The sequence below is a fragment of the Ceratotherium simum genome, chromosome 15 (assembly GCF_057802395.1).
Source record: "Ceratotherium simum simum isolate JZ-2026a chromosome 15, ASM5780239v1, whole genome shotgun sequence".
Taxonomy (NCBI): Eukaryota; Metazoa; Chordata; class Mammalia; order Perissodactyla; family Rhinocerotidae; genus Ceratotherium; species Ceratotherium simum.
This window is the reverse complement of record NC_141914.1, coordinates 14,805,244-14,830,959: the sequence shown is the minus strand read 5'-3', so window position 1 is coordinate 14,830,959 and position 25,716 is coordinate 14,805,244. Positions and strand designations below refer to the sequence as shown.

Here is a 25,716-nt window from a genome sequence, read left to right as displayed (position 1 = left end):
TTTTAAATGAAAGTTTTTTTAAATAAAGAAGGAATGAATGAATGAACTGTCATAAACTAGAAGGTATTTTGAATGTTTCCTCCCTCAGAATAGATGCTTCAATATGTTATCCATCTAATTTCAAATTAATATGATCCCACTTAAACAAGTATTTCAGGCATGTAGAATCTTAAGGTAGGTCAGAGAAAAACCTAAGTGATGTTTCAGTGATTGTAGAAAATGGTATAGTAAAAGCAAAACCAAACAAGATAATGTAATTTCTTTTTAAATCAACAGATAGCAGCAATGAGGAAGGAATATTTTTTGCATACCTGGAATCTATTTGAGTTAGCAATTACATTAGTTGGCCTCATAGATGTAATACTTATTGAGAAATATTCCATGGATTATATTTTTGATTTGATTCAAACAGTGGTCTTTATAAAAATTGTTCGATTTCTTCGCATACTACGTATTTTGAAGGTAAAGAACTATTAAATCACGCAATATCAAATTTCTCTTGCCTGCTTCGTGAAATACAGACTAAAATCAGTTTACTAGTTTTATGGCTTCCACTTTCTGTTGGGTTGATGTTTATATTTTAAATTTTAGATCCCTTTGAAAAATTAAGTTTTATAACATATTATATTATGAATATCCAAATTACATTAGAATTTATTTAGTATATAAAAGTATAGAAATACTCATCATAGCTTTTCCTTTGAATAGAGAGCACATGAAACATTCCATATTAATGTAAATACAAATTAATCCCAAAGTAATGTTTATCATACAGATAATTGGAATAAAAGATGGAAATCAACAAAACACCCATACAAACCATTCATAGTGATAAAGCAAATAGTATACATTCATACAAATCAAGAAACCAAAAAAATATACATTTCGTGTTATATAAATTTGTATTATAGAATCACAGTATCAAAAATGACCTTTGATTGTCTATTATATCTTTCTATAACTAGTATGATGGGTAGTTATTTATTTTCTATATGAGTATGGAGATTTTGGAGCATAGATAGGAAAACAGAGGAGCAGCCAATTCTGCTGAAATTAGGGGATTGCACAACGGTAACAAATAACCTGGAGACTGAAACCCTTGGCAAAGGAACAATGAGAAGTTGATTGTGGGATCAAACAGGGAATATAGTTGTAGCAGGTTCTAACCCAAATGAACCATCTAGTGAGAAGTTTAGGAGAAGATTTAGCAAGTAAAAGTAGCAGTACTTTATGGACAGTCAGTTTATGACCTAAGCACAGAAGACTAATCACATTGTTTTCCAAGTATTTAAACCAGTTGAAAATAGCATCCAATTCTCTATAAGGGAAATAAGTAAAGAATACAGTCATAACTTAACATAGGTGCCCAACATTATTAGTTATAGGGAAATAGCTGTAGCCATGGAGTTATAAAAATAACATGAGTAAAATAACTAAGAACCTTGACAGGTTACTATAGTTACTATTGAGAGCATGCCATTTAGTCTTATTATTTATTTTAATTAAACTAATCAACATATAATCAACTAAAATTTGTACAATTTATATTAAATAGTAGTCCTGTTTTTTCAGCTCGTAACACCAAAGTTGCTGCAAATACTAGATAAAAAGATGAGTCATCAGCTGTCCTTTAGTTATGCTATACTAAAAGGATATGTCCAGGGTGAAGCAGACATAATGACTATAATTGATCAGATTGCAAGTTCTAAACAGGTTAAACAGGTGAGGAAAACTTTAAATACTAAGAAAAGGGTTTATTCTCCTCACCCTTCCCTTGCCCTCACCTATCATGTCCTCTGTCTATTTATGTAGATGTGGTCTTTGATTCCTGGTTTGCTAAGTAATTTCTGTAAAAGTTTAAACTAGTCTACATTTGCACTACTCAAATGGCTCCTTACTGAAATGTCTGTGCCATATTAGCAAGTTCCGAGGCTCTCGGAATGTACCTTTCCATCCTTGTGGAAGCTATCATGAAACACATGCGCAGTGGTCATGTCCTCCCAATGCAAATTCCAGGATCTGTCAAGCTACAGATGCATTAAACTGGAAATATTGGAGGATGAGAAGTGATGGCAGTGTTGAACAAACAGAGCTTCTTCATAATTCCCAAAGGCTGCTTCTAGCTCTCTCTATCCCTAATTTTCCCACAGTAAATAGTAAAAGAAGCAAAGGATGGGGATCTGGCAAATGGAAAGAAGTAACAATAACTCTGTTGGAGGGAAACCTTGGCTAATGCCCTCATTTACACAGATAAAAAACACGAAGCCAAGAGATATTAAATGATTGATGTTCAAAGTCACATAGATAGTAAACAGCAAAGAGAATTCTAGTTCGTAAGTTCTAGATTTTCTTATTTTCTCAGTTGAGGCAGATTAGAGGACTGATACGTGCCCACAAGTTTGTCAGCTATGTGGAATCAAATATTTACCTTTCAAGGCAATTTAGGACATTTGAGTTCTATATGTTATATGCTCAAAGCTTTGGAGTTGAGAAAATTAGACATTCGATATGTAGTAGAGCACAAAAAGCAGTATCTTTCCTCTCTTCACTACTTGTAACTTTAAAGCTATTTCTCTGAATTTTGTTACCTTTTCTAACCACTCATTTTTAGCACTGGAATTTGAGGATACACAATAGAAAATACTAAAGAACTGGAATCTCTAAGATGTTGTCCAGTTTTAGTGTTCATTTCTGCTCTTACACAGCTTGGCCAAACCTCCTACCTCACTTGAGGTTGAAAGCTGCCCCTGTTTCCCAAATTTGGAGGCTCTCATAAAGTTGAATGGGAAAGTACCTACCATGCCTGCACTTTTCAGAATCAATAGTATCCTACAGGAGGTTACTTTAAGGAAAAATATATGACTCACCTTCAGGCTTCTCAAAATCAGCCTAGGTAATACCACTTATCCTCTCCCACCACTCCTGCTGGAGCAAAATAAAATTCACTGCACAAAATTTAATTCTAATTTCTGAAAAGCTCTCTGTCATATTTTTCTTTAAAGTTATTAATTTAGGTTAAAAATCTATCAGTTGCAAGTGCAGACATTTTATAACAGTTTGTTTTCCAATGGGGATAACACTTCTTTTGTTCCACAGATGTTATTAAGGAGGGTAACGAGGAATACAGGACAGGCTATGAAAGAACTAGGTAGGTATCTCTCACCCTAGAGATTCAGCATGACCATCTCTTATTATCACTACTTCAGAGAGGCAATGGTTTTGATAACTAAACTGATCTTTGAGGAAACCTACTTACCATTAATAATCATGTGAATAACTTCAACAATCAGCATGATCATATCTTTGGCTGGATGAGAATAGTGTAATATTACCTCTCCACACTTATCTTCTCTGCCTTATACCACAATGAAGGCTTTTTAATTTCTGTTTAAAGAAAATGCATTAGCATGCCATTATTACACGTTACTATCACCTTATAAATTCTATTTTCTTCCAAATCAGAAGTATACACACCTGTCTGAGCAACACAGGAAAGAAGTTATTTGTTCCCTCCACTTGCCACAGAGCTGCCATTTGAGAACTTAGGCTTATAATGAGTTGAAACCAGAACAGAGTCTCGTAGATCTCTGTTATGATTGTAGGGACGCTCAATGCCCAAACATCACAACGTGTTTCTCTGAGTCACGCCAGGTCATGCTCCTAGTGCAGGACAAATCCTGGGAATGGGACAGACACACCCCTATATATAGCATTCATGTGTGAGGAGAAGGGGATTTAGTACCAGAGGGTGGGCAGCAAAAGGATACAGCAAACCTGGGAATGAAGCCAAGCTTGAGAGATCTTGCATGGCAGATAGTTGTCAAGCCAGACAAGAGGTCATGACCAATGAAAAGCCCAAATGTAAGATTCAAGTGGATGAATCTCTCGTGGGCATCCAGAAAAGACAAGTAGAAAAGCATAGATGGAAGATTCATCTAGATATATAGGCAGGGCAAATGGACGATGACCCAGGCTGAGTGAAAGGACTTAATCAGAAGCCATATCTAAGCACACAGTCTGTAGTCAAAAATCCTGATTTACACAGAATAGAAAAGCCGATCATGAACTTTAGAGCCCAGAAAAGCCTCACAGTGTCCAATGCAGGTGTATCTCTGTAATTGTTAATTCTAGGATTGTTAATACACAATCTGTGTAATTGTTAATTTCGTGGGCTGACAAGAAAATGGCGGGCAGAACTCTGCAACTCCTGGTTAATTATGATTGATTGCAGAGGCCTCATCAGGAAGAGATACCCTTCCCTGTGTTGAGGGTTTTACTCCATGGGTTTAGAACAGAAATACTAGCATAATGTCCATCTGAAAATCTTTTGTCACTTTTCAGGCTACTTAGAGTATGATCACCCAGAAATCGCTGTCACTATGAAAACAAAGGAGGAGATTCATGTCATGCTCAATTTGGCTAGACAAATTATTAAAGTTTTCAGGTTAAAAGGAATTATTCAGAAAATTGAAGGTTCTGAAATTAATAAGGTAAGGTAGAATATTTTCAAAGCAAATGTACATACTTGATATATGGTCATTCATGATCTTCAGACCTACGTTTGGCTCTTTCCTATGTAGGCCATCCCTGAGATATGAATATCTAACTTAAAATAATTGTCTAAATAAAAGCACCCATCATAGAGAGTTTCCTTCCTGTAGCTCCAGTGGTCAGCTTCTCTTTCCTTTCTTACCATAGTGAGGGACCACCTCTTTCTATGCTTTGCTTCCAAACCAAAGCTATGATGAAACTATTCCTCATCCTAGGCTAGAGTAGGTATCAATATGTTCCTGGGAGATATCTGTGACACTGAAACAACTTTTCCCATAGAAAGTATAAGAACACTCAGTTATAGGGTAAGCATTATCTACATTTCCTTTCTCTAAGCTATTTAAATAGTACCATGACACATGAAAAGATAGAGAGGGTCCTAACTCATTCCGTAAGTACAAAATGTATTCTCAAAATTGGAAATAGTATAAGAAAAAAAACCCATAAAGCTATTATATTTGTGACTACATATACAAAACTTCTTAACATAATAGTAGCTAATTGATTCTGGCAATAAATTAAAAGCATAATATACTCTGATTAAGAAGGTTTTATCTCCCAAAATAGTTATATAACTCACTTATTAAGAGATCACAAAAGAAAAACCATTTGATAAAATTCAATCCTCATTCAGAACGTTCAAAAAAATCTTACAAGGTTAATAAGAGAAGAAATATCATTAACTAAATAAAAAGTATTTACTAAAAATCTGAAGCAAACATTGTGTTAGATGGCAAAACACTTAGAAGTATTCCTATTAAATTCAAGAACAAAAGAAGAATGAACAGTGTCATTCCAAGTTTTGAATGCTCTGCTGGATGTCTTAGCCAGGTCCAGAAGAAAAGAAAGGAACTTGAGTGATGGAAATTTTGGAAAGAGAAGAAAATTGTTATTACTTGTTTATTGTTTAAAATCCTAAGGAATTAACTTAAAATCTAAAGGATTAATAAGATAATTTAATAGCATATCCAGAAACAAGATCAATATTCAAAATTCTTTCCTAATTAAAGAAAATATAAAAAAATATTGTATTCACAATAGCAATTAAAAACTCTAAATCCTTAAGTATGAACTTACTGTAAAATGTATAATACCTATGTGGCAAGAAATGAAGGGCATATTTAAGCAGGCAGAGAAAGAATCAGTCACCTTGAAGAAAGGGTTTTGTATGTTATGGATGTTAAGCTGGTATAAAGTCAAATTAGAGCGTTACACGCTAGGGTGTTAAATGTAACCTCCATGGTAACTAAAAAGAAAAGAAGTAAAGAATATACACAAAAATAAATGAGAAATTTAAATGTTTCACTACAAGAAATCATCTAAATATAAAAGAAGACAGTAATGCAGAAAATGAGGAACAAAAAAGCTATGAGGCATATAGAAAAAAATAGTAAAATGACAGAAGTAAGTGCTTCCTTATGAGTAATTAATTTAAATGTAAATGGATTAAACTCTCCAATCAAAACACAAAGATTAGAATAATGGATAAAAAAATATGATCCAACTATATGCTGTTTCTGGGAAAACTGGATATCCACATGCAAAAGGATGATGTTGGACCCTTACCCAACACCATATACAAAAATTAATTTAAAGTGAATCCATGACCTAAATGTAAGACCTAAAACTATAAAACTCTTAGAAGAAACATAGGGCAAAACGTACATGACATTGGATTTGGCAGTGATTTCTTGGAAATGATAAGGCACAGGCAAAGAAAGAAAAAATAGACAAATTACACTTCAAGAAAATTAAAAAATTTTTTATGATATACTTCATTTGCATCAAAAGACACTATCAACAGAATAAAAAGGCAACCCACAGAATGGGATAAAATATTTGCAAAGCATATATCTGATAAGGAATTAATTATCCAGAATATATAGAGAACTCTAAAACTCAAAAACAAAAACCAAACAACCCAATTAAAAAATAGGCAAAGAACTTGGATAGATATTTCTCCAAAGCAAATAAGCAAATGACCAGTAAGTACATGCAAAGATGTTTAACATCACTAATAATTCACTAATTATTAGGGAAATGCAAATCAAAACTACATAATCATACCAACTAGGATGCCTATCACAAAAAAATGAAGACAAAAACTCTTATGCACTATTGGTGGGAATGTAAAATGATACAACCACTGTGGAAAACAGTATGGCACTTACTCAAAAAATTAAAAATAGAACTACCATAAGATCCAGCAATTCCACTTCTGAGAATATACTTTAAAAAATTGAAAGCAGGATCTCAAAGAGATATTTGTATACCCATGTTTATAGCAGCATTGTTCACAGGAGCTAAAACAAGGAAGCAATCCAAATGTTCATTGATGGATGAATGGGTAAGTAAAATTACAATGGAATATTATTCAGCCTTAAAAAGGAAGAAAATTCTGACGTATGCTACAACACGGATGAACCTTGAGGACATTATACTAAGTGAAATAAGACAGTTACAGAAAGACAAATACTGTATGATTCCACTTGTGTGAGGTACTTATAGCAGTCAAAATCTTAAACACAGAAAGGAGAATGCTGGTTGCCAAGAGCTGGGGGGAGGGAAGAATGGGGAACTATCGTTTAATGAGTATATAATTTCAGTTTTGCAAGATGAAAAGCATTCTGGAAATGAATAGTACTGTTGATTGCACTATATGAATGTACTTAATACCAGTGAACTGTTCGCTTAAAAATGGTTAAGATGGTAAATTTTATATTTTGTGTATTTTACCACAAATGAAAAAATGGAGAGGGAAACAGTGAGGTAATGTTTACCCTAGTAGATAGTAAAACATGCTATAAATCCACAATAATCAAATAACATGGAATTAGAATAGAATTAGGAAAAAATACATCAATGGAACAGGTTTGAATCTAGTAGCACATCTAAATACACATAGTATTCTAGTATACCTAAAGGTGACATTGCAAATTAGGAAAAATGATAGATTATTCAATAAATGATGCTGAAACATTCAAAATTCATATGGAAAAAATAACATTAGGGCCATACTTCACACCATACAGGGAAAGAAAAACTTCCAGATGTAATGATGGAACATGGAAAATTGTGCAAATTTTATAACCAAATATAGAGAATATCTTTATATTCTTGATGCGGGAACAGCTCTATTAAACCATTCACAAAACCCAGATACCATTAGTGAACAGATTAGTAGATAATGCTGCATAAAGTTTAAAACCTCATATGTTTAAATATATTACAAACAAGTTAAGAAGCAAGGCACAGCCTGGAAGATATTTGTAACAAAAATTACACACAAAGTAGTGATAGCAATAATACCTAAAAAGTTCCCACAAATCAATGGAAAAAAGACAAAGAATTCTACAGAAAGAGAGAAAAGAATTAAACAGGCATTTCACAGATGTGAAAAGAAAATTTGCCAAAGAATGTTTGAAAGTCCATTTGACATCTCTAGTAACCAAGGAAATAGAAACCGAAGTATTAATAGCTACCATATTTTGCCCATTAAATCAGCAATAACGGAAGAAACTGTCAATGTTCAATGCTAATGAGGTTATAAGAAAATAGTCAGACTTAAATATGGCAGAATGAAATGCAAATGAGTACAGCCATTCTGGAGGGCAATTTTAGCAAATGAAAACTTTAAAAATGCATACCTTTTCAACCAGCAATTACACATGTAGAAACGTACAGATATTTAAAAGTAAACAAAGATATATGTTTAAACATATGCTATAAACAACCTACATGTCTATCAAATTATGAATCGTTATATAAATTGATACATCCATGCAAATGAACATTATATATAAATTAGCAAGATTAAGAAAAATCTATATGTACTGGTATGAAAAAGATCACCAAGATATATTATACATTGTATCTATGTACTATTTAAAAACAATCTAGACAAAAATATATGAAACAATATTTGTTGCATCTGGAGGAAAGAGTAGTAAGGATAGAGCGAGGGTAAAGGGAGATTTATTTATTTTATTTATATTTTTCATAATACTTGAAACTGTTACTTGGAAACGTTCTCATATATCACTTGTATAATAAGTAAACTAAATTTTTAAAGAAGATTTTGTACTGATATATGGTGTCTCAAGCCAGTTGCCACAATTTTCCTGAGGTATCCAGAATAATATCCTGAAGACACAGTCTGGCTTATACTTCTGTAGGTTACTCCATTACCACACAATGCCTGTGTGCCTTGTATGAATAAAAAAACTCACCATGATCAATGCAGACTATTTTTAGATTAATGCTTATTTTGTAGTTTAAAGATCCAGCATTTTCACTTGACTATAGCAGGAAGACCTGTGAAAAGGGGCATCTTCACTGGAGAAAAAACATAGAACACTAGAGGAAAACCTCAAAAGACCGTGGTAAAATAAAGCAAAGAGAAGAATAATAAAAGCATAAAAAAACAATAGTAAATCTGCATTCACTTGATCTTCACAGTAACCCTACGACTTGGGGACTATTATCGTCCTATTTTGTAAGGGAGGAAACTGAGGCACAGAGAGATTAAGTAACCTGCCCCAAGTTCAGACAACTAGTAAGTATGGAGACAGTATTCTAATGCAGGAATTCTGATTCCAGAGCCCATGCTTTTAAACACACCACCACCAAAAACCAAAAATAGAGAGAGAGAGTTGTATATATGGCTAAAATGACTGGGAGTTTTGAACTTAAAAAACCAAGACCAACACGCCTGATTATGGGGAAAGTTTATCCTGCAGGATAGTAGAAATAATAAACAGAAGCAATGCCATTTAGAATCCCTTATATAACAGTGCTAGTTTAAAGTTAACATTTTTCCCATACGGAGAATCATCAATCCAGCATCATTTATAGAAAAGATCATCCTACCCCATTACACTGCAGTAGAGCCTTTGTCATAAATTGACTATGTATGTGCTAATGAGTTTCTGAACTCTTGTTTTATTTTTTTATTTATCTATCATTGAACGTTTTCCAATGTATGTCACACTCTCTTATATTGAAACTTAATAATAAATCTTCATGCCTGAGGACACGTATCTTCCAGCTTCATTCTTTTATTCAAGATTATTTTGGCTAGCTTTGGCATTTTGTATTTTCAAATAAATTGTAGAATCAGCTTGTCAATTTCCACTAAATAGCCTACTGAAATTTCCATTGGGATTCCAGTAAGTCCGTACATCAATTTAGAGACTGACATCTTTGTAATATTGACTCAATCTATTAACGTATCTCTCCACTTAATTGGGTTTTAATTTTACCTCAGTGGTTCTTATTTTTTTCTGTGTAGAGTTCTTGCACCTATTTCATTCATGAATCTGAACTCTTGTCTCATACCACATGCAAAAAATCAATTCCAGATGGATTGTACATAACTGTAAAAGGCAAAACAATAAGCTCTAGAAGATAACATAAGAGAACTTTCATGATATTGGCTTAAGTAAAGATTTCTTAAACAGAACAGAAAATTGGATTTAAATAACATTAAAATTGAGAATTTCTCTTTATTAAAATATAAGAAAATGAAAAGACAATGCACAAAAAGTTAGAGGATATTTTCAAAATAAATAAATCCAACAAAGGTCTTATGTCCAGAATATATTAAAATCTGTTACAAATCAATACGAACAAGAGAGAAAATCCATTTTTTAAAAAATCAGCAAAAGACTTAAACAGGCACTTCACAACAGACAATATTCAAACAGCCAATAAACATAAGAAAAGGCGCCAAATAATCATTGTCATAAGCTTAACACGAATTAAAATCAAAATGAAATATCAACACACAACCACCAGAATATCTAAACTTTTTTAAAAACTGACAATACCAAATGTAGACAATGGTGTGGAACTGCTGGAACATTGGAGTGGAGCGTAAATTGATGCAATCACTTTGGAAAATGGTTTGGCAGAATCTACTAAATGTGAACATATACATATGTTAAGACCCAGAAATTAGATTATATAATGATACACCTAACAGAAATGCGTACATACGTACAGCAAACAAATACTCATAGCAGCATTACAAAAGCCCAGAACTGGAGCAACCCAAATGTCAATCAACAGTGGATAAATAAAGCTGTGGTCTAGTCATACAACATAATACTACACAACAGTGAAAATGAAATAAATGACTTTTTGCTCCCTGCAACGTTATAGATGAATCTCAGAAACATAATATTGAGCAAAGGAAACAAGACACAAACAAGTACATACTCTGATTTCATGCAGATAAACCTCAAAACCTGACAAAGCTAAACTACGGTAATTAGAAGAGTGCTTATCTTTGGATAGAAGTAATGACTAGAAGAGAACATAAGGGAGGATTCTGGAGTGCAGTAAATGTTTTCTTAACCTGCGTGCTGCTTACACAGATATTTTCACATTGTAAAGGTTTTTTGAGTGGACCTTAATGATTTGTGCACTTTTTGCTTATCTGCTATGCTTTAGTAAAAAGGTTTACTTTTAAAAGTTTAATCTCTGACTTCAGAATATTAACATAGAAAAACGCTATTAGAGGGAAGAGGTGGGAGGTTTCCATGGCAGAACAAAAATCTCAGAAGAGCAAGAAAAAGAAATAGTACAAAACCATAATTGTTTGAACATTCTGTGAACACCAGCTTTGTTCATCTCCTTTCTTAAATTTTGTGTTTTTAGTTAATAATGGCCAAAAAAAGAGAGATAATTGATTTTCAGCCTATTATCAAGCCTCTTACTGTTGAAGAAGCACTGTACCATATTCCATGGCTAGATAAAGAGGAACACCATATAAGCTTCATTCAGGTAATATTTTTATTTCCTAGTAATACTATCTTTAATATGCCTTTATTGCCTGTAGGATAAAATTAAAATCCCTTTGAATGACATGCAAAGTGCTTCCACAATCAGCCCGTTCATCATGTACTTCATACTCTCTACTGAACCACACATGGTGCCCAAAACACATTGCACTGTTTTCTGATTCCATTCCTCCGTGGGTGCTACTTACTTTTCTTGAAATGCTTTTTGTCTTTATTTTTTTTCAAACCTGCTCTGCTTATTGCTTCTCTGCAAACATCCCCACCAAAGGTACTCAGAAAAGTAGGCTTTGGGATCTAACACCCCACCAGTAGAAGACCATCCTGTGGTCCATCTTGAGTTTGGAGGACTGAAGGTGTCACCTCTGTACCCAGTATATACCTTTATTATAGTATTAAGTACATTACATTACAATTATCTTTACCTCTCTCTCTCCTACTATATTTTTTAGCTCATCCAGCTTTTGAATACCCAGCACCCAGCATGTTGCATATCACATAGTGAGCGCTCAATAAGTGTCTGTGGAATGAACAAATAAATGGGTCTAACTTGTTCTAATAACATTCTTTTTCTATATCTAGTTGGTATCAAAAGACCAATTACATTTTTCCACCTGCTTAAAGTATTTTGAATGAATAATTTTTCTTTTTATTTCGTCAGCTGTTTAAAGCATGAGTATGTATGAGAAGTACACGTGACATTAGCCTGAATCTGTCCTGAATATTTTCCATCCAGATGAAATATTTTCATCTTTCCATTACATTCTTATTCCTAGATTAGATATTTCTTTCCTAATCTATGTATAAATCCCCCATCTGAAATTAAATATATCCATGAATATCCACCTTCCTCTCTTTGCTAGCCATAATTCCTATTTTCTCTTACAAATTTATTGCTAACATGATATCTCAGATCTTCTTGAGTGATATTTACTTTAAAAATGTAAAACTTTTATTAAAATGTAAACTTCAACATCCCCAACCACTACTAAAATATTGTTTATAGCTTATGTATTGGTGATATTTTTTAGGACAAAGCCAGAATTGTAACATTTGATTGTGGAAATGATATATTTGAAGAAGGTGATGAGCCCAAAGGAATTTATATAATTATTTCAGGCATGGTAAAGGTAAGGCAGAGTTATTTATAAATGCACTTGTGAACATTAGTTAAAAACTTTATAAAATTGAGGGCCGGCCCCATGGCTCAGTGGTTGAGTGTGCACGCTCTGCTACTGGCGGCCCAGGTTCGGATCCCGGGCAGGCACCGATGCACTGCTTATCCAGCCATGCTGAGGCCACGTCCCACATACAGCAACCAGAAGGATGTGCAACTATGACATACAACGATCTACTGGGGCTTTGAGGAGAAAAAGGGGAAAAAAATGGAGGAGGATTGGCAGTAGATGTTAGCTTAGGGCCAGTCTTCCTCAGCAAAAAGAGGAGGATTGGCATGGATGTTAGCTCAGGGCAGTCTTCCTCAAAAAAAAAAAATAAAAAAACCTTATAAAATTGAGAATTAAGAGCTTTCCGTGTTAAGATCTTCATTGTTCCTTTTTTAGAACAGCAGCTACCATCCAAATGACAATTTTCTTGTTCAGATGCAATGGATAACAGCACTCATCACCTTTTAAGCCACACTTTCCCAGAGATAACAAGTAACCATCAAAAGGATGATCTTTAAGATAGAAAATTATAATATAAATTACACTCATCTTATGTTTGAGTTGGGCATTTAGCCATTCTAAGGCAGGTATAGGTTGGCTGAGTAAGTGGAATCTGAAAGATTGGAGTCTTTACGAATGCTTTGTTTTGGGGCCAGCCCAGTGGCGTAGCAGTTAAGTGCACGCGCTCTGCTTCGGAGGCCCGGGTTTCGCAGGTTCGGATCCCAGGAGTACACCGCTGCACTGCTTGTCAAGCCATGCTGTGGCGGCGTCCCATATAAAGCAGAGGGAGATGAGCACGGATGTTAGCCCAGGGCCAATCCTCCTCAGCAAAAAAAAGGAGGATTGACATCGGATGTTAGCTCAGGACTGATCTTCCTTGCAAAAAAAAATAAAGAATGCTTTGTTTCTAAGTCATTGCTAATTTAATAAATTTACTTAAAAACACACCAGCAATATGTATTCTCAAATCAATATGCACATACTAAAATTGTTAAAACCAAAGGAAAAAGGCCATAAATTAGATAATCTTTGTAAATTAAATGGCATATGTATTTTTCTCTTTCTTTGTTCCTAAACAGCTTCAAACATCAGAGCCAGGTTTGGGAATTGACCAAGTACTCTGGGAGTCAGACGAGAAAGATTGTCAGATAACTTACACAGACTTTGTGATCAATGGGGAAATAATAGGAGAGCTAAACTGCTTAACTAATGAACCCATGAAGTATTCTGCCACCTGCAAAACAGTGGTGGAGGTCAGAAAACATCACCTTATGTCTTACTGTTGTATCTTGTTAAATATCTAGTATCAAATTTCAGGTTATTTCTGTACGACTCATTATATGTTCATGTCACTAGACAGTGACAATTTTTAAAAAATAGGAATGGTAAAAGAACAAAACTTGTTACAGAATTACACTTACACAGTATAACATCCTGGCAAAATGGCTTGCAAAAGTTAACCTACCATATTGAAAGAAGGATTTAACTAGAAAAACTGGTTATATGAGGTCTTTCACAGGAAAATTAGATGGGATATGTTAACTCTCAATACTGTAATCTGGAGGGTAAGGAAGGGAAAAAGTTGGAGAGCTAAAATCTATGAATAGAAAAGTTGAGCAAAGTGGATGGAAGTTTCCCTAGACACGATTGAAGACAAAATCCTCAAAGCAACAGGGGCTCCCAGTGACCTAATTTGAGCTCAGAAAGAACGATCACTACAAACAGTTGAACCCCATAAGTACATAAGCACATGAAGAAGATGCTCAATATCATTAGCTCTCAGAGAAATACAAAATAAAGTCATGATGAGGAATCACTACACACCCACTACTTTGGCTAAAAATAAAAAGACAATACCAGGTATTAGCAAGGATGTGAAACAACTGAAATTCTCATACACAGCTGGTGAGAGTGTGAAATGTTACAACCCTTTGTGAAAACGGTTTGGCAGATTCTTAGAAAGTTAAACACAGGCTTGCCATAGTACCTGGTAATACCACTCATAGATACTTACCCAAGAGAAATAAAAACCAACATACACAATGTGTTGTATATTCATAGAAGCTTATTCCTAGTAGCCTACAGTCTGTTCATTGTTAGCATCAACATTTTATTGTTGCCTAACAGGTTTGCTCCCCTCAAATAATGTATTTTTAGAATTACTTACATCTTTCGTTAAAAAGGTTAAATGGGGGCCGGCCCGGTGGCGCAAGTGGTTGGGTGCGCGCTCCACTGCGGCGGCCCGGGGTTCACTGGTTCGGATCCTGGGCGCGCACCGACGCACTGCTTTGGCAAGCCATGCTGTGGCGGCATCCCATATAAAGCGGAGGAGGATGGGCACGGATGTTAGCCCAGGGCCGTCTTCCTCGGCAAAAAAAGAGGAGGATTGGTGGATGTTAGCACAGGGCTGATCTCCTCACAAAAAAAAAAAAAAAAAGGTTAAATGATTTTTGACACGTCCATTTTTTCAGAATTCATAAGAATAATAATTCATTGGATCACATATCTTTTTAATATTTAGTGTACGGCAAGATAACACAAATATTTACTAATATAAACATTTTATTAGATTTCCAGGCAATAATATGACTCTTACATAATTTAAATTCTTAGCTTTAATGTTATATATAAATGAGAACACCTCATTTCCTTAAACCAAAGGTACACAAAATGACACCTTAAATTTATATCCTCCTTTTTCCAGGCATGTTTTATTCCCAAAAGTCACTTATATGAAGCTTTTAAACATTACTGTCAGATTGAAGATAAAATGTGGGTAAAACTTGGACTTTCTATTACTGCCAAAAAAATCAGGGAACATTTATCTTATGAGGTAAGAGGTATTAATGTAAACTCATGCTTCTCTCTGAATTAAAGTATTGTATTATTGTTAGAAATTAACTATTTAGGAATTTATATTAAACTTTATAAACAGTAGACTATGAAATTATGTTTTTCTTATAGGATTGGAACTACAAGATGCAACTAAGGCTGTGTAACATTTATGTAAAAGATATACCAAAGAGCACCAAAACTGATATGTATGATGAAACTGTAATTTATGTCATCCTTATACATGGAGCTTTAGAAGATTGTCAGTTACGAAAAGCTTATAAGGCACCTTCCTTAATTCCTACAACATGCTATCAGGTAAAGAAATGTTGATTCATGTCTTCAGGTCAATATGACATATGTCCAACAATGTATTAACATTAGAAAATTTGTCACTTTTCCACCTTTCGTCCTCTCCCTTTTTCCTATACTCCATAAACACACACACACACACAAAACACACGCATATCCAGTTCGTTTATTGCTTTGGCACTGGGTAGCCCAAACACCAAGCTTTTTCTGTTCAGTGTCAATGAGGCAGGCCAAACTGTACATTTTGCCCACAGTTCAATTTTGGTGCAGTTGTAAATAGCAAAAGAGGTTAAGTTCATTTACACATTGCAGAAGGACCACTATTTCTGGGCAGTACTGCAATACTCTAGAAAGTTTCTGCCAGACCCATGCTGATCTGATACTAGTAGTAGCTCCCCAGCTACTTTGAAAGTGAATGTGACAGTGAAGGACTTCTCATATTTAAGCTGTTGAGTTCCCCTTCCAATCAAAATGAGAAGCTGTGCTATGTGAAGAAGGAAAGAAGGAAGACTGTATGTACATGTGTGTGTGTTTGTATAAGTGGGAGTACAGTAAGAGAGGCACGTGTCAGCAAGAGTCAGTGTACATATAAAATACAGCTACTGAAAGTGAATTAAAAGAGGGACCTAGAGTCAATTAAATTAGGCATATTTTTTTTTAAGCAGCTCATATATGACAGAAACAGTGCTAGATGCTAAAGTGATCAAGACAAATGAGACTGGAACGTGCCCTCAAAAGAACTCTCAACCAAGTGAAAAGAAACATATATAAATATATTAATAAAACATTTACCTCTATGATAGAAGTACTTACAGGGTAGATTTGGGGGACAAGAAAAACATGAGGTAGGAATAAGAGGAATCCTGAGGTGAGAAACGGTCACCAGAAAATTTTCTAAGTGGACACCACCAGCGCCAACGTGATGCCCAATGATAGGAAGTGAAATATTGTTCTTAACTATGGTGCTCCCTACTTCTGTTCTTGCATACATAATAACAGAATATTGATGTGGTTGCTGGTTGGGAATTTAGATGGCCAAGCAAGAGGTTCTCGTGGCAGCCGAAAACCTGCCTAGCTCTGTCCGCTCTCCTGGGCATAAAGCCCTGCTCACTGTGAATTTGGTTACCAATGTGATTCAAAGCATATTGAAAACAACCACAAGGTTGAAGGATTTCTTGAAATCCATTGTTTTTAACACTTTCTTTCTGCCGCATAGAAAAACTCTCCGTGTGATATTTTAAAGAGTTGTTGATGATTAATTCGTGATCATTTTTCTCATTTGTAAGAGAAATGCATAAAATATTTAAAAATCAGTGCAAGTATATGGAATATTGACTTTCACAAAACCAACTATCCTGGCATTTTAAGATAGCTACCTAATATGTATTCATATTTTCAATTTTCAGGCCCAAATATTTAGAGGGGGCCTGAGATAGTAGCTTACCAAAGAAACATTTAATTGTATGATGTTTACTCAGAAACTTGTATTTTGTCAACTTTCAGGTACAAGGCGCTGAAGATTTCACAAAAGTAATGATTGTTCAAACTCCAAACCGTGTGAAAAAATTCAGATGGAACGCTACAAAGTATGCACTTTTACGGAAACCATCTCTTCCAGTACCATCAGTATGTAAGTTAGATTTCTTTGAGCAATTGAGAACTTACTTTCCAATAAAATAGCCACATGTGTATTTGGAAACTGTTGTATGCAATCTGTCTAGAGTATTGAGGAACGCTTTTAACTGCTGTGTTTGATATCCAACATATGAATTCAAACTGAGAATATCTGTTCCAGTTAGAAATTATTCTATGTTTCATCTATAAGATAAACATGAATAATTAACAAAATAATATGACAAAAAGATTAATGAAGGAATTTCTAGCTCTTCTCTAAAATTAAAATATTTTATATAGCAGTAGTAATGAAAATGGTTTTGTACTGTCTGAACAACAGAGTTATAAATCATTGGAACTGCAGAGATAACCCTGATATAAAGCCTATTCTTGATACAAATTTCACCTGATAAAAATTGAATCGTAACATAAACGATTATTTAATAACTACTATTAAGCAATTGATTAAAATTTAGAAAATAAATTTGAGATAGATTGAAAAATTGAATAGTGAAGAATTAAATTATAGAATAAATAATAATAAAATTTAATATTTATCATTTCACTGAAGGGGAAATAATGTTCTAAATTTAGAAATATAGAAATTAATTTTAAAATTCTGAGCATCAATAAAAGTTTTATCTTTATTATGTTACAATTATGTAACTTTGAATCCATGTGGACACACAAATACTGTCATCCCATGAGTCCCCACTGCCATTTCAGTTAAGCAGAAGCAGGACATAGTATTGGAAGCTTCACCATCTGCACCTTCTCAGCCATCTCCCCTCCTCACTCTCTAAAACCTAGCCATACCAAACTGGTAATGGTTCACCTTATATGGAGACCTGGTGGTCTCTCATTCCTGAAGCTTTGCACATTCCTTCTGTTCCTTCTGCCTGGAACCCTATAAACATCCCCCTCCCACATCTCCCCATTCCAAGGACCTAACTCTTTCTTATCCTTTAAATCTCAGCTTCTGCTCCAAGAAGCCATCCCTGATCCATCCCCAATTCACAAAACTGCACGCTCCTCTGTGCTCTTATAGCCCATTATGCACACAGGCCTATTTTTCCATTTTGTATTTTTTTGTTTGTATGTTTTCTGGTCTGTCTGCTCCGTTAGCATATAAACTTCAAGAAAGCGCGGATCAGGGCCAGCCCTGTGGGTTAGTGGTTAAGTGAGCACGCTCCGCTACTGGCAGCCCGGGTTTGGATCCCCGGCGCGCACCGATGCACTGCTTCTCCGGCCATGCTGAGGCCGCGTCCTCATACAGCAACTAGAAGGATGTGCAACTACGACACACAACTATCTACTGGGGCTTTGGGGTAAAAAAAAAAGGAGGAGGATTGGCAATAGATGTTAGCTCAGAGCGGGTCTTCCTCAGCAAAAAGAGGAGGATTAGCATGGATGTTAGCTCAGGGCTGATCTTCCTCACAAAAAAAAAAAAAAAAAGGAAGCACGGATCATAACTGGTTTCCTTTCTTATGTATCCCCATTGTTTACCAATGGCCCAGCACTCTCGATACGTATTAATATAAAAGTATTTGAGGATAGTGGGACAATAGATGATTTTTTCTCTCTAATTCCCAAATTTTCTGTGCATTTGTTACATAATCTTTATACTAAAAGTCTTCTAATCCTTATTTTAAAAAGTGACCCTTCTCCTCACCAACTGAGATCACCACCAATTTCAGACCACAGGCCCTGAGTGTGACTGATTTGAACCTGGTTTAATTTGATAGGAGGCCTAATTGAAACAGGCGTTGGTTTCAGTGCTTGAACTAACACAGTCTTTTTTGAACCAGCTGCAAACAGGATGTATGAAGAAGGCCTTCAAGATGAAACAAGTATGGAGGTAAATTTAAAGCAGTCTTTTTAAAAGCCTTATTGGGGAGAAGAGAGTCTGGAATTTATGGAAACTATCAATGTGTTTCTCTTATTCTGAAGGAGTTCACCTGCTAGTCATTTTGTAGATTTTGACATGAACACTTTCTTTTAGTGTGGGATACTGCAGAAATTGTACTTATATTTTTAGGTAAATATTAGAGAAATGACAAAGAAAAACAAAGTTCAAGAGATGCCAGAATATTCTTGTTGAATCACATTAGCAACCAGGCACTTACTGGGGTGGCTATGGTTGTAGGGTCCATGAGCCCCTTCCACTTCTCCACGTTGTGCTGAAACTTCAGCTGGTCTGAAGGCTTCCTTGCTGCCTCAGCTATACATCTGGAATCTTCCAACCTGAAAGCAGTCTGCCCCTGTATTCATGATGCCTGTCACAAAGCAGGAGCTCAATAATAAATGCTCTAATCTAATCTACCCCAAGCTAACCTAAGTTATTCAGAGAGTCCCACAAATATTGATTAATTTCATGGTCCACTATGAGCTTGGGTAGATCACTTGGGCATCTTGGGATCTTCAAGTTCTGGGCCAACTTTGCAACAAGATCCCAAGTTATGAAACACTATAGGGCCCTGGAAATGAAACTGGGGCAAAGAGAAATAGAGCAAAAGTGCTTCACGGCATCTACACCAGCCTATCTGTAGACTGGACCTTTGGGTGTTCCAGATGGGGTAGAGAATTTAATTTTCATTCTAGTCTTTGCCAAGTTGGTTGTATTACTCCAGGAGATGCTGATTATAATGCCCAGAATCTGAGAGATGTCTGCTGTAAACACACAAGCCAGAAAATGATGTATTTTGTTGTTAAAAATATGTTTTACGTCAGTTAAGCCTGTTTGCTCTATTAGCACTAGGCATGAAACTCTAAGAACACATGCTCCTTCTCCCCCAAATCTCTCCTTACAAGTGTATGTTGAATGAGAGGTGATTATAGTTTCCTTGGGGAAGTTGAAGGTGTTTCTCTCACGTCCATCTTTAACTCAAATGTGTCCAACTTCCCTGGCCTTCAAGAGGCCAACACTCTTCTTTAACATCCAAGTCCCCATCCTGCATAAAAGCAGGAAGTTCACTCCCTCCCTAAGTATTTCGGAATCATTCTGGGGAAGGTTTTCCTCAGACCTTCCCAAGTTATTGCTTGTTGCCTGGAACTCCCGACCCAACAGCATAGGGGCTAAGAGTATGGGGTCCGGCATGAGACTCCCTGGTTTGCCTCCTGGTTCCATCACTTATTAGCCACGCAACCTTGGACAAATTTCTCAACTCACCTAAGCATCACTTTCCCTATCTATAAAACAGGGATAATAACAATACCTTTCTCATAGCGCTGCTATGGGGATTAAAGAAATGGAAAGTACACCACATAGTATTTGGCACACAACAAGCAATCTCTGTACATAATTTCTATTATTTTCTGCTGACCTCTTCTTAACATTGTAAGCTACTTCTCCAAACTTCTTTTGCTCTCCCCATATTAATTTTCTAAAAAATATGGATACAGTCACCTCCTCTAAGTCTCCCAAACACAGCTGCTGCTGAAGACCAGGAAATAACAAAGGGAAATTACAATTTAAAAAAAAAAAAAGGGATGAGGAGGACACTTAACATGAAATATTAGATGATTCTAGAGCCCACTGATCAGGCCATCTTTCTCCTTAGCCCTGGCAGGCTGCCAAGCTTGTATGATTCAGCTTAATAGCATATTTGAGGGAATAGAGGGGAAAGCCAGGGAGGCTAATATTCTCGCTGTACATGTTCCCCAAAGTGCCACTTTTTCATAATTTGAAAAAATGGTTTGCATGATAGTTGTTAATATAGAGGAAGTAGTGTGAAAGTGGGAGACAGTCTGTTAAATGGTAGAAACATTAGCTAATGAGTCATATAGACAAGATGGTCAAATTGTGTTATTTAGTAGATGCTTTTCTCCCTGATGTTAGATCCTGGCTAGGTGTCAGAGCCAGATCCCTTCCCACTCCCCCCAAACCCTTCCCCCACCACCACCCCCCAGAACTGTGATTTTACATTTACATAATGAAAAGGCCTGTCCCAACATCAAATAGCTCTTTACAAAGTGTTTTTGTGCTGCCACTGCCAGAAGTCCCAGTTCTTGGTCCCCTGCTCTACAGAACAGATTTGACACCAGGCCAGCTTTATAAATCTGACCCTTATTAACAGTCTCAGAATTTGACTCCTATATCCTATCTCAATTTCTAGATTCAACAGCCTACAGAATCACTAAAAATGTCGAAGAGGAAATGAACATCTATGAGGTCACCTAGAACAAACCTAAATGAGAGTCTGGTAAGCTGCCTCAGTTTCCTCAACATGATCAGGAACACGCCTGTCCCCGGAGTTACAGACTGAACCCAGAAGTTCATTTGCCCTTCATGTGATAGTGTAAATAACACCACTTTCCACTAGCCAGTTGATTCTTCTAATGACACTATTTCTAAATTCTAACTTGGCAAATTAACTCTAAACTAAGATTCCTTTATCTAGATTTCTGAAAACTTTGTAGTCTCGTGGTTTCCTCTTTCTGTTCTGTGACTTAATCTCACATGCAACATTGGCTGCTCCCAGCAGGTCATTTTTCCGGCTGGCATGTACTGTGGAAGATCCGTATAAATTGATCGTAAGTTATGAATTCATTTCTCAAGGGTTTATGCTCTAGTCAAGGAGACAAAACCCACCAGAAGGCAATTAACTAACAATACAGGATACACTCTGGAAAGTGCCACCTAAAGCCAAAGGAATTCAAAAAAGAAAACAGCTGGCAATTGAGCATAAACGTGTGGAGAAAGGAAGAGGATGTTCAGAAGAGAGGGCCAAGAGGGCGAGGTTTTTGGGGAGCAAAGAATGGACAAGTCTGGCTTTTGGTTGTTCAAAATGTGACATCTAATGGGGAAATATTCGTGTATATGAGCGCTTTATATGACTCTGTCTTACATAAAGCATATCACTGAATTAAAAAATGACCTTCCGATAAATCATTTTATCTCCATTTTAAAAATATTACTTCTTGCATACCACTTCTTATGACAAAGACCATATTTTAAAGTAGATTTAAAGGCTAACTATACACTAGGAAAAATTATTTGCAATATGATCAATATCTTTACCTTGCAAAAATGTACACAAAATGATAAGGAAAACTACGATTCCAATAGGCAAACTTATATAAACAGCCAATTCAGGGGAAAGTCAATACCCAGAATATGGAGAAAATTGTTACCTAAGAAAAGCAAAATTAAACAATGAAGTATTAACATTTCCTTTTTTAAATTAATAATTCTTGTTCAATGGCAACATCTATTTCCTTTGAAATAGATGAAAATAGAGTGATACTTATTTTCTCATATTTTACTAGTAGATGAGTAAAAGTAATTTTTAACAAAGTCATAAAAATGTTCATACACTTTGACTCAGTGGAAATCAATCTAAAGAGAGTAAGACAAAGTATTAAAGTAGATATATGGGGCTGGCCCCGTGGCTTAGCAGTTAAGTGCGTGCGCTCCGCTGCTGGTGGCCCGGGTTCGGATCCCAGGCGCGCACCGTCGCACCGCTTCTCCCGCCATGCTGAGACCACATCCCACATACAGCAACTAGAGGGATGTGCAACTATGACATACACTATCCACTGGGGCTTTGGGGGAAAAATAAATAAATAAAATCATTAAAAAAATAAATAAAGTAGATATATGCATAAAATGTCCAGTGCACTACTATTTTTAATGGCAAAAAATTTATAAGATTCCAAGTGTTCAACAATAAGAAAGTATATAATTTCACCACAGAACATCCATATAAGGAAATATCATGCAACCATGAAAAGGACTGGTTGTGTAGTCCAAACTACAATATAAAAGAGGAAAGCAAAACTGTACATACAATTTTTTTTAACAAGAAAAAAGACTGGAAAAGATAAATCCAAATGATTCAATAAGGGTTAAAAAGGTTAGAGCAGGGATGGTTTTCTTCCCCTCTCTTATGTTATGTGGTTTTATTATTCTTATAATGAAAACATGATTTTAAAACTATTAAGCCTCATTCCAATATAAATTATTTGAACATCGTCTGTTCCTTTCTACCACCCCTTACGCTTAGCACTCGCAGTGCCACAAAAGGGATGGTCGAGTCAGACCTGAAGCTCAGTGAGTGATGGTGGCTTCAGTCAGTGTTTCCATGGTGGAAAATCCTCCTGCTGATAATCCATACACTTCCCCTGTCCTGTTCAGCCGGCCCCAGCGGCTTCCTGGGCTCTGCCTCCCAGTTTAAATCACCTCTTTCACTGCTTTATGAATGACGAGTGATTCACACTCACTAGCTCCACTTCCTTCCTGGGCCTCAGCAATAATGACCAGGAGATGTTTCTTGTGGGAATGAAACTGACCCTCTAGTACACCGTCATCTGCATTGTAGGTCAATGTTGAAAGATTCTAAAGCTCTTTTGCATTTGTTTTTTTGCCTTCCCACTTCTGTTAGGAATGGTTGACAAGACTATTTTGAAGATCCATGCATGTATTGGCGCTGCACTCATGAGATGCCTCCTGTTTTTGAAACACATTTCCTACATCAAGAGAGAACAATTTCAAGCGGGATCCTACGTGGATGTTCTTGGTGCCACATGGAAAGAAGTTTGGACCTTGCAACCATTTCATTTAAAATATAATTTTTGTAACATTTCCTTGATTTAAAATACCTCTTATTTTAAATATCTAAAACGTCTCAGAAAATCTTAGAGTAAGTTTTAGTTTTAGAGCCAGAAAATAAGCTTATACCACCTAGATAGTTTGCATATTGCTCTTGGAGCAAAAATGGTTTGATTCCTTTTATGAAAAATAAAATACTATTAAACTGTAGTTTAAATGTTGCTCTTGAACCAAGTGTTGACTTTTGTCATTCATTGTACTTCACTCATCTTAGGAACGCTCAGTGAGTTAAAACAGTAAAGAATGGAAATTGAGGGCCGGCCTGGTGGCACAAGCGGTTAAGTGCGCATGCTCCGCTGTGGCAGCCCGGGGTTTGCCGGTTTGGATCCGGGCACGCACCGACACACCGCTTGGCACTCCATGCTGTGGCGGCGTCCCATATAAAGTAGAGGAAGATGGGCATGGATGTTAGCCCAGGGCCAGTCTTCCTCAGCAAAAAAAGAGGAGGATTGGCAGATGTTAGCACAGGGCTGATCTCCTCACAAAAAAAAAAAGAATGGAAATTGATTTAGACTGAACCATACAACTCAGTCCTAAACGAAACTTCCAGTGTCCATTTTGTTCACCATTATATTTACAATAATGAGCACAAGGCCTAGCACGTAATTTTTAAAAATAGTCTTAACAGTTAAGATTTATTGCATGCTTTCTGTATGCTGGTGTATAACAAATGCTGTACAGTTATGAACTTATTTAATCTTCACAACAACCAAATAAGGTAGATACTATTATTCCCAATTCACAAATGAGTAAACTGAAAGAAAGAGTGTAATTTGCCAAAAATCTCACATCTAGTAAGAGGCAGAGCAGAGACTTGAAAACAAGCCTGTGATTAGCTATTATGCCATATATCCCTCCAGTATGGTAAGTCCTAAATAAGTATCTGAAGAATTAATAAAAATTTAAATATATGTCTTCAGGATCATGCTTCCACCCGAGTGTCAGAAAATCTGAATGCTATTCCAAACTTCGTTTTTGCTACAACGGGTGGTAGGCACATTTTCAGAAGCCAAGTGTAGAGACTCCATTCACAAAACGTCCTTGTGGAAAAGACAACTTGGCTTGTTTCTGTTGGGAAAGTCAAATCAAACTACTATCATTTCACTCCAAAACTAACCACAACCAGTTTTTTTTCCGGTGATAATTACATGACAGCTGTTTTAGTGCTGGAGGGATCCCATTAATGAGTACCCTTCCTATAGTGAGTGCTGCACCAACTGAAAATTAAGGCAAAGGATCAAGGCAGGTAGAGACTAAAACACACACACCCATCACCACATACACACCTTTATTAGTGACTGAGCTGACATAGAGAATATTGTTGCCTTCTGGCCCCCAGAATTGGACAAATTGACACTATACGCATTTATCTTTGAGTTACTGCATAGCTGAGAACAGTACACAATGCAAGATTTCTAAGGGCAAGTTCACTCCCAAAAGAAATCTGGAAGAAGAGGCTGGACAAAGAATGTCCAGATTCTGCTTCCAAATTCATCAATTTGATAAGCCACTCCACCTCAGCAGAATGAGTGAGGAGGTGGTGACAGGCCAGGAGTGTTAGGGCAATGGAGACCGCAGCCCTCACTCTGGAAGGAGACAACAGGAAGGGGACAACACTAGCTGTCACTTACAGAGAGCTATGTATGGACCAGACACTCTTCTGAGGGTTTTGCCCTCATTCCCTCCAGCAATCATCACAAGAACTTTAGGAGGTGGGTATATCATTACCCCATTTACAGAGGAAGTAATGGAGCTTAGGGAATTCAGATAAATTACTCAAAGTCACAGCTAGACGTCATGACGCGAGGACTCAAATCCTCCAAGCACCTTC

The 25,716-nt window shown here is 36.1% G+C and overlaps 1 protein-coding gene across 1 annotated transcript in view; it reads left to right on the top strand.

Moving 5' to 3' along the window:
• The window catches only part of SLC9C1 (solute carrier family 9 member C1), an 89,643-nt gene extending 65,696 nt beyond the window's left edge, over window positions 1-23,947 (top strand). Inside the window, 14 exon segments of the mRNA XM_087439423.1 lie at window positions 277-462; window positions 1,573-1,722; window positions 3,097-3,148; window positions 4,342-4,490; window positions 11,212-11,337; window positions 12,383-12,481; window positions 13,597-13,770; window positions 15,222-15,350; window positions 15,482-15,667; window positions 17,165-17,291; window positions 19,084-19,133; window positions 21,391-21,403; window positions 21,406-21,477; window positions 23,659-23,947. Of these exon segments, the coding sequence (XP_087295549.1) occupies window positions 277-462; window positions 1,573-1,722; window positions 3,097-3,148; window positions 4,342-4,490; window positions 11,212-11,337; window positions 12,383-12,481; window positions 13,597-13,770; window positions 15,222-15,350; window positions 15,482-15,667; window positions 17,165-17,291; window positions 19,084-19,133; window positions 21,391-21,403; window positions 21,406-21,455 (1,491 nt within the window). The 3' untranslated portion in view covers window positions 21,456-21,477; window positions 23,659-23,947.
• The last annotated feature ends 1,769 nt before the right edge of the window (window positions 23,948-25,716 follow it).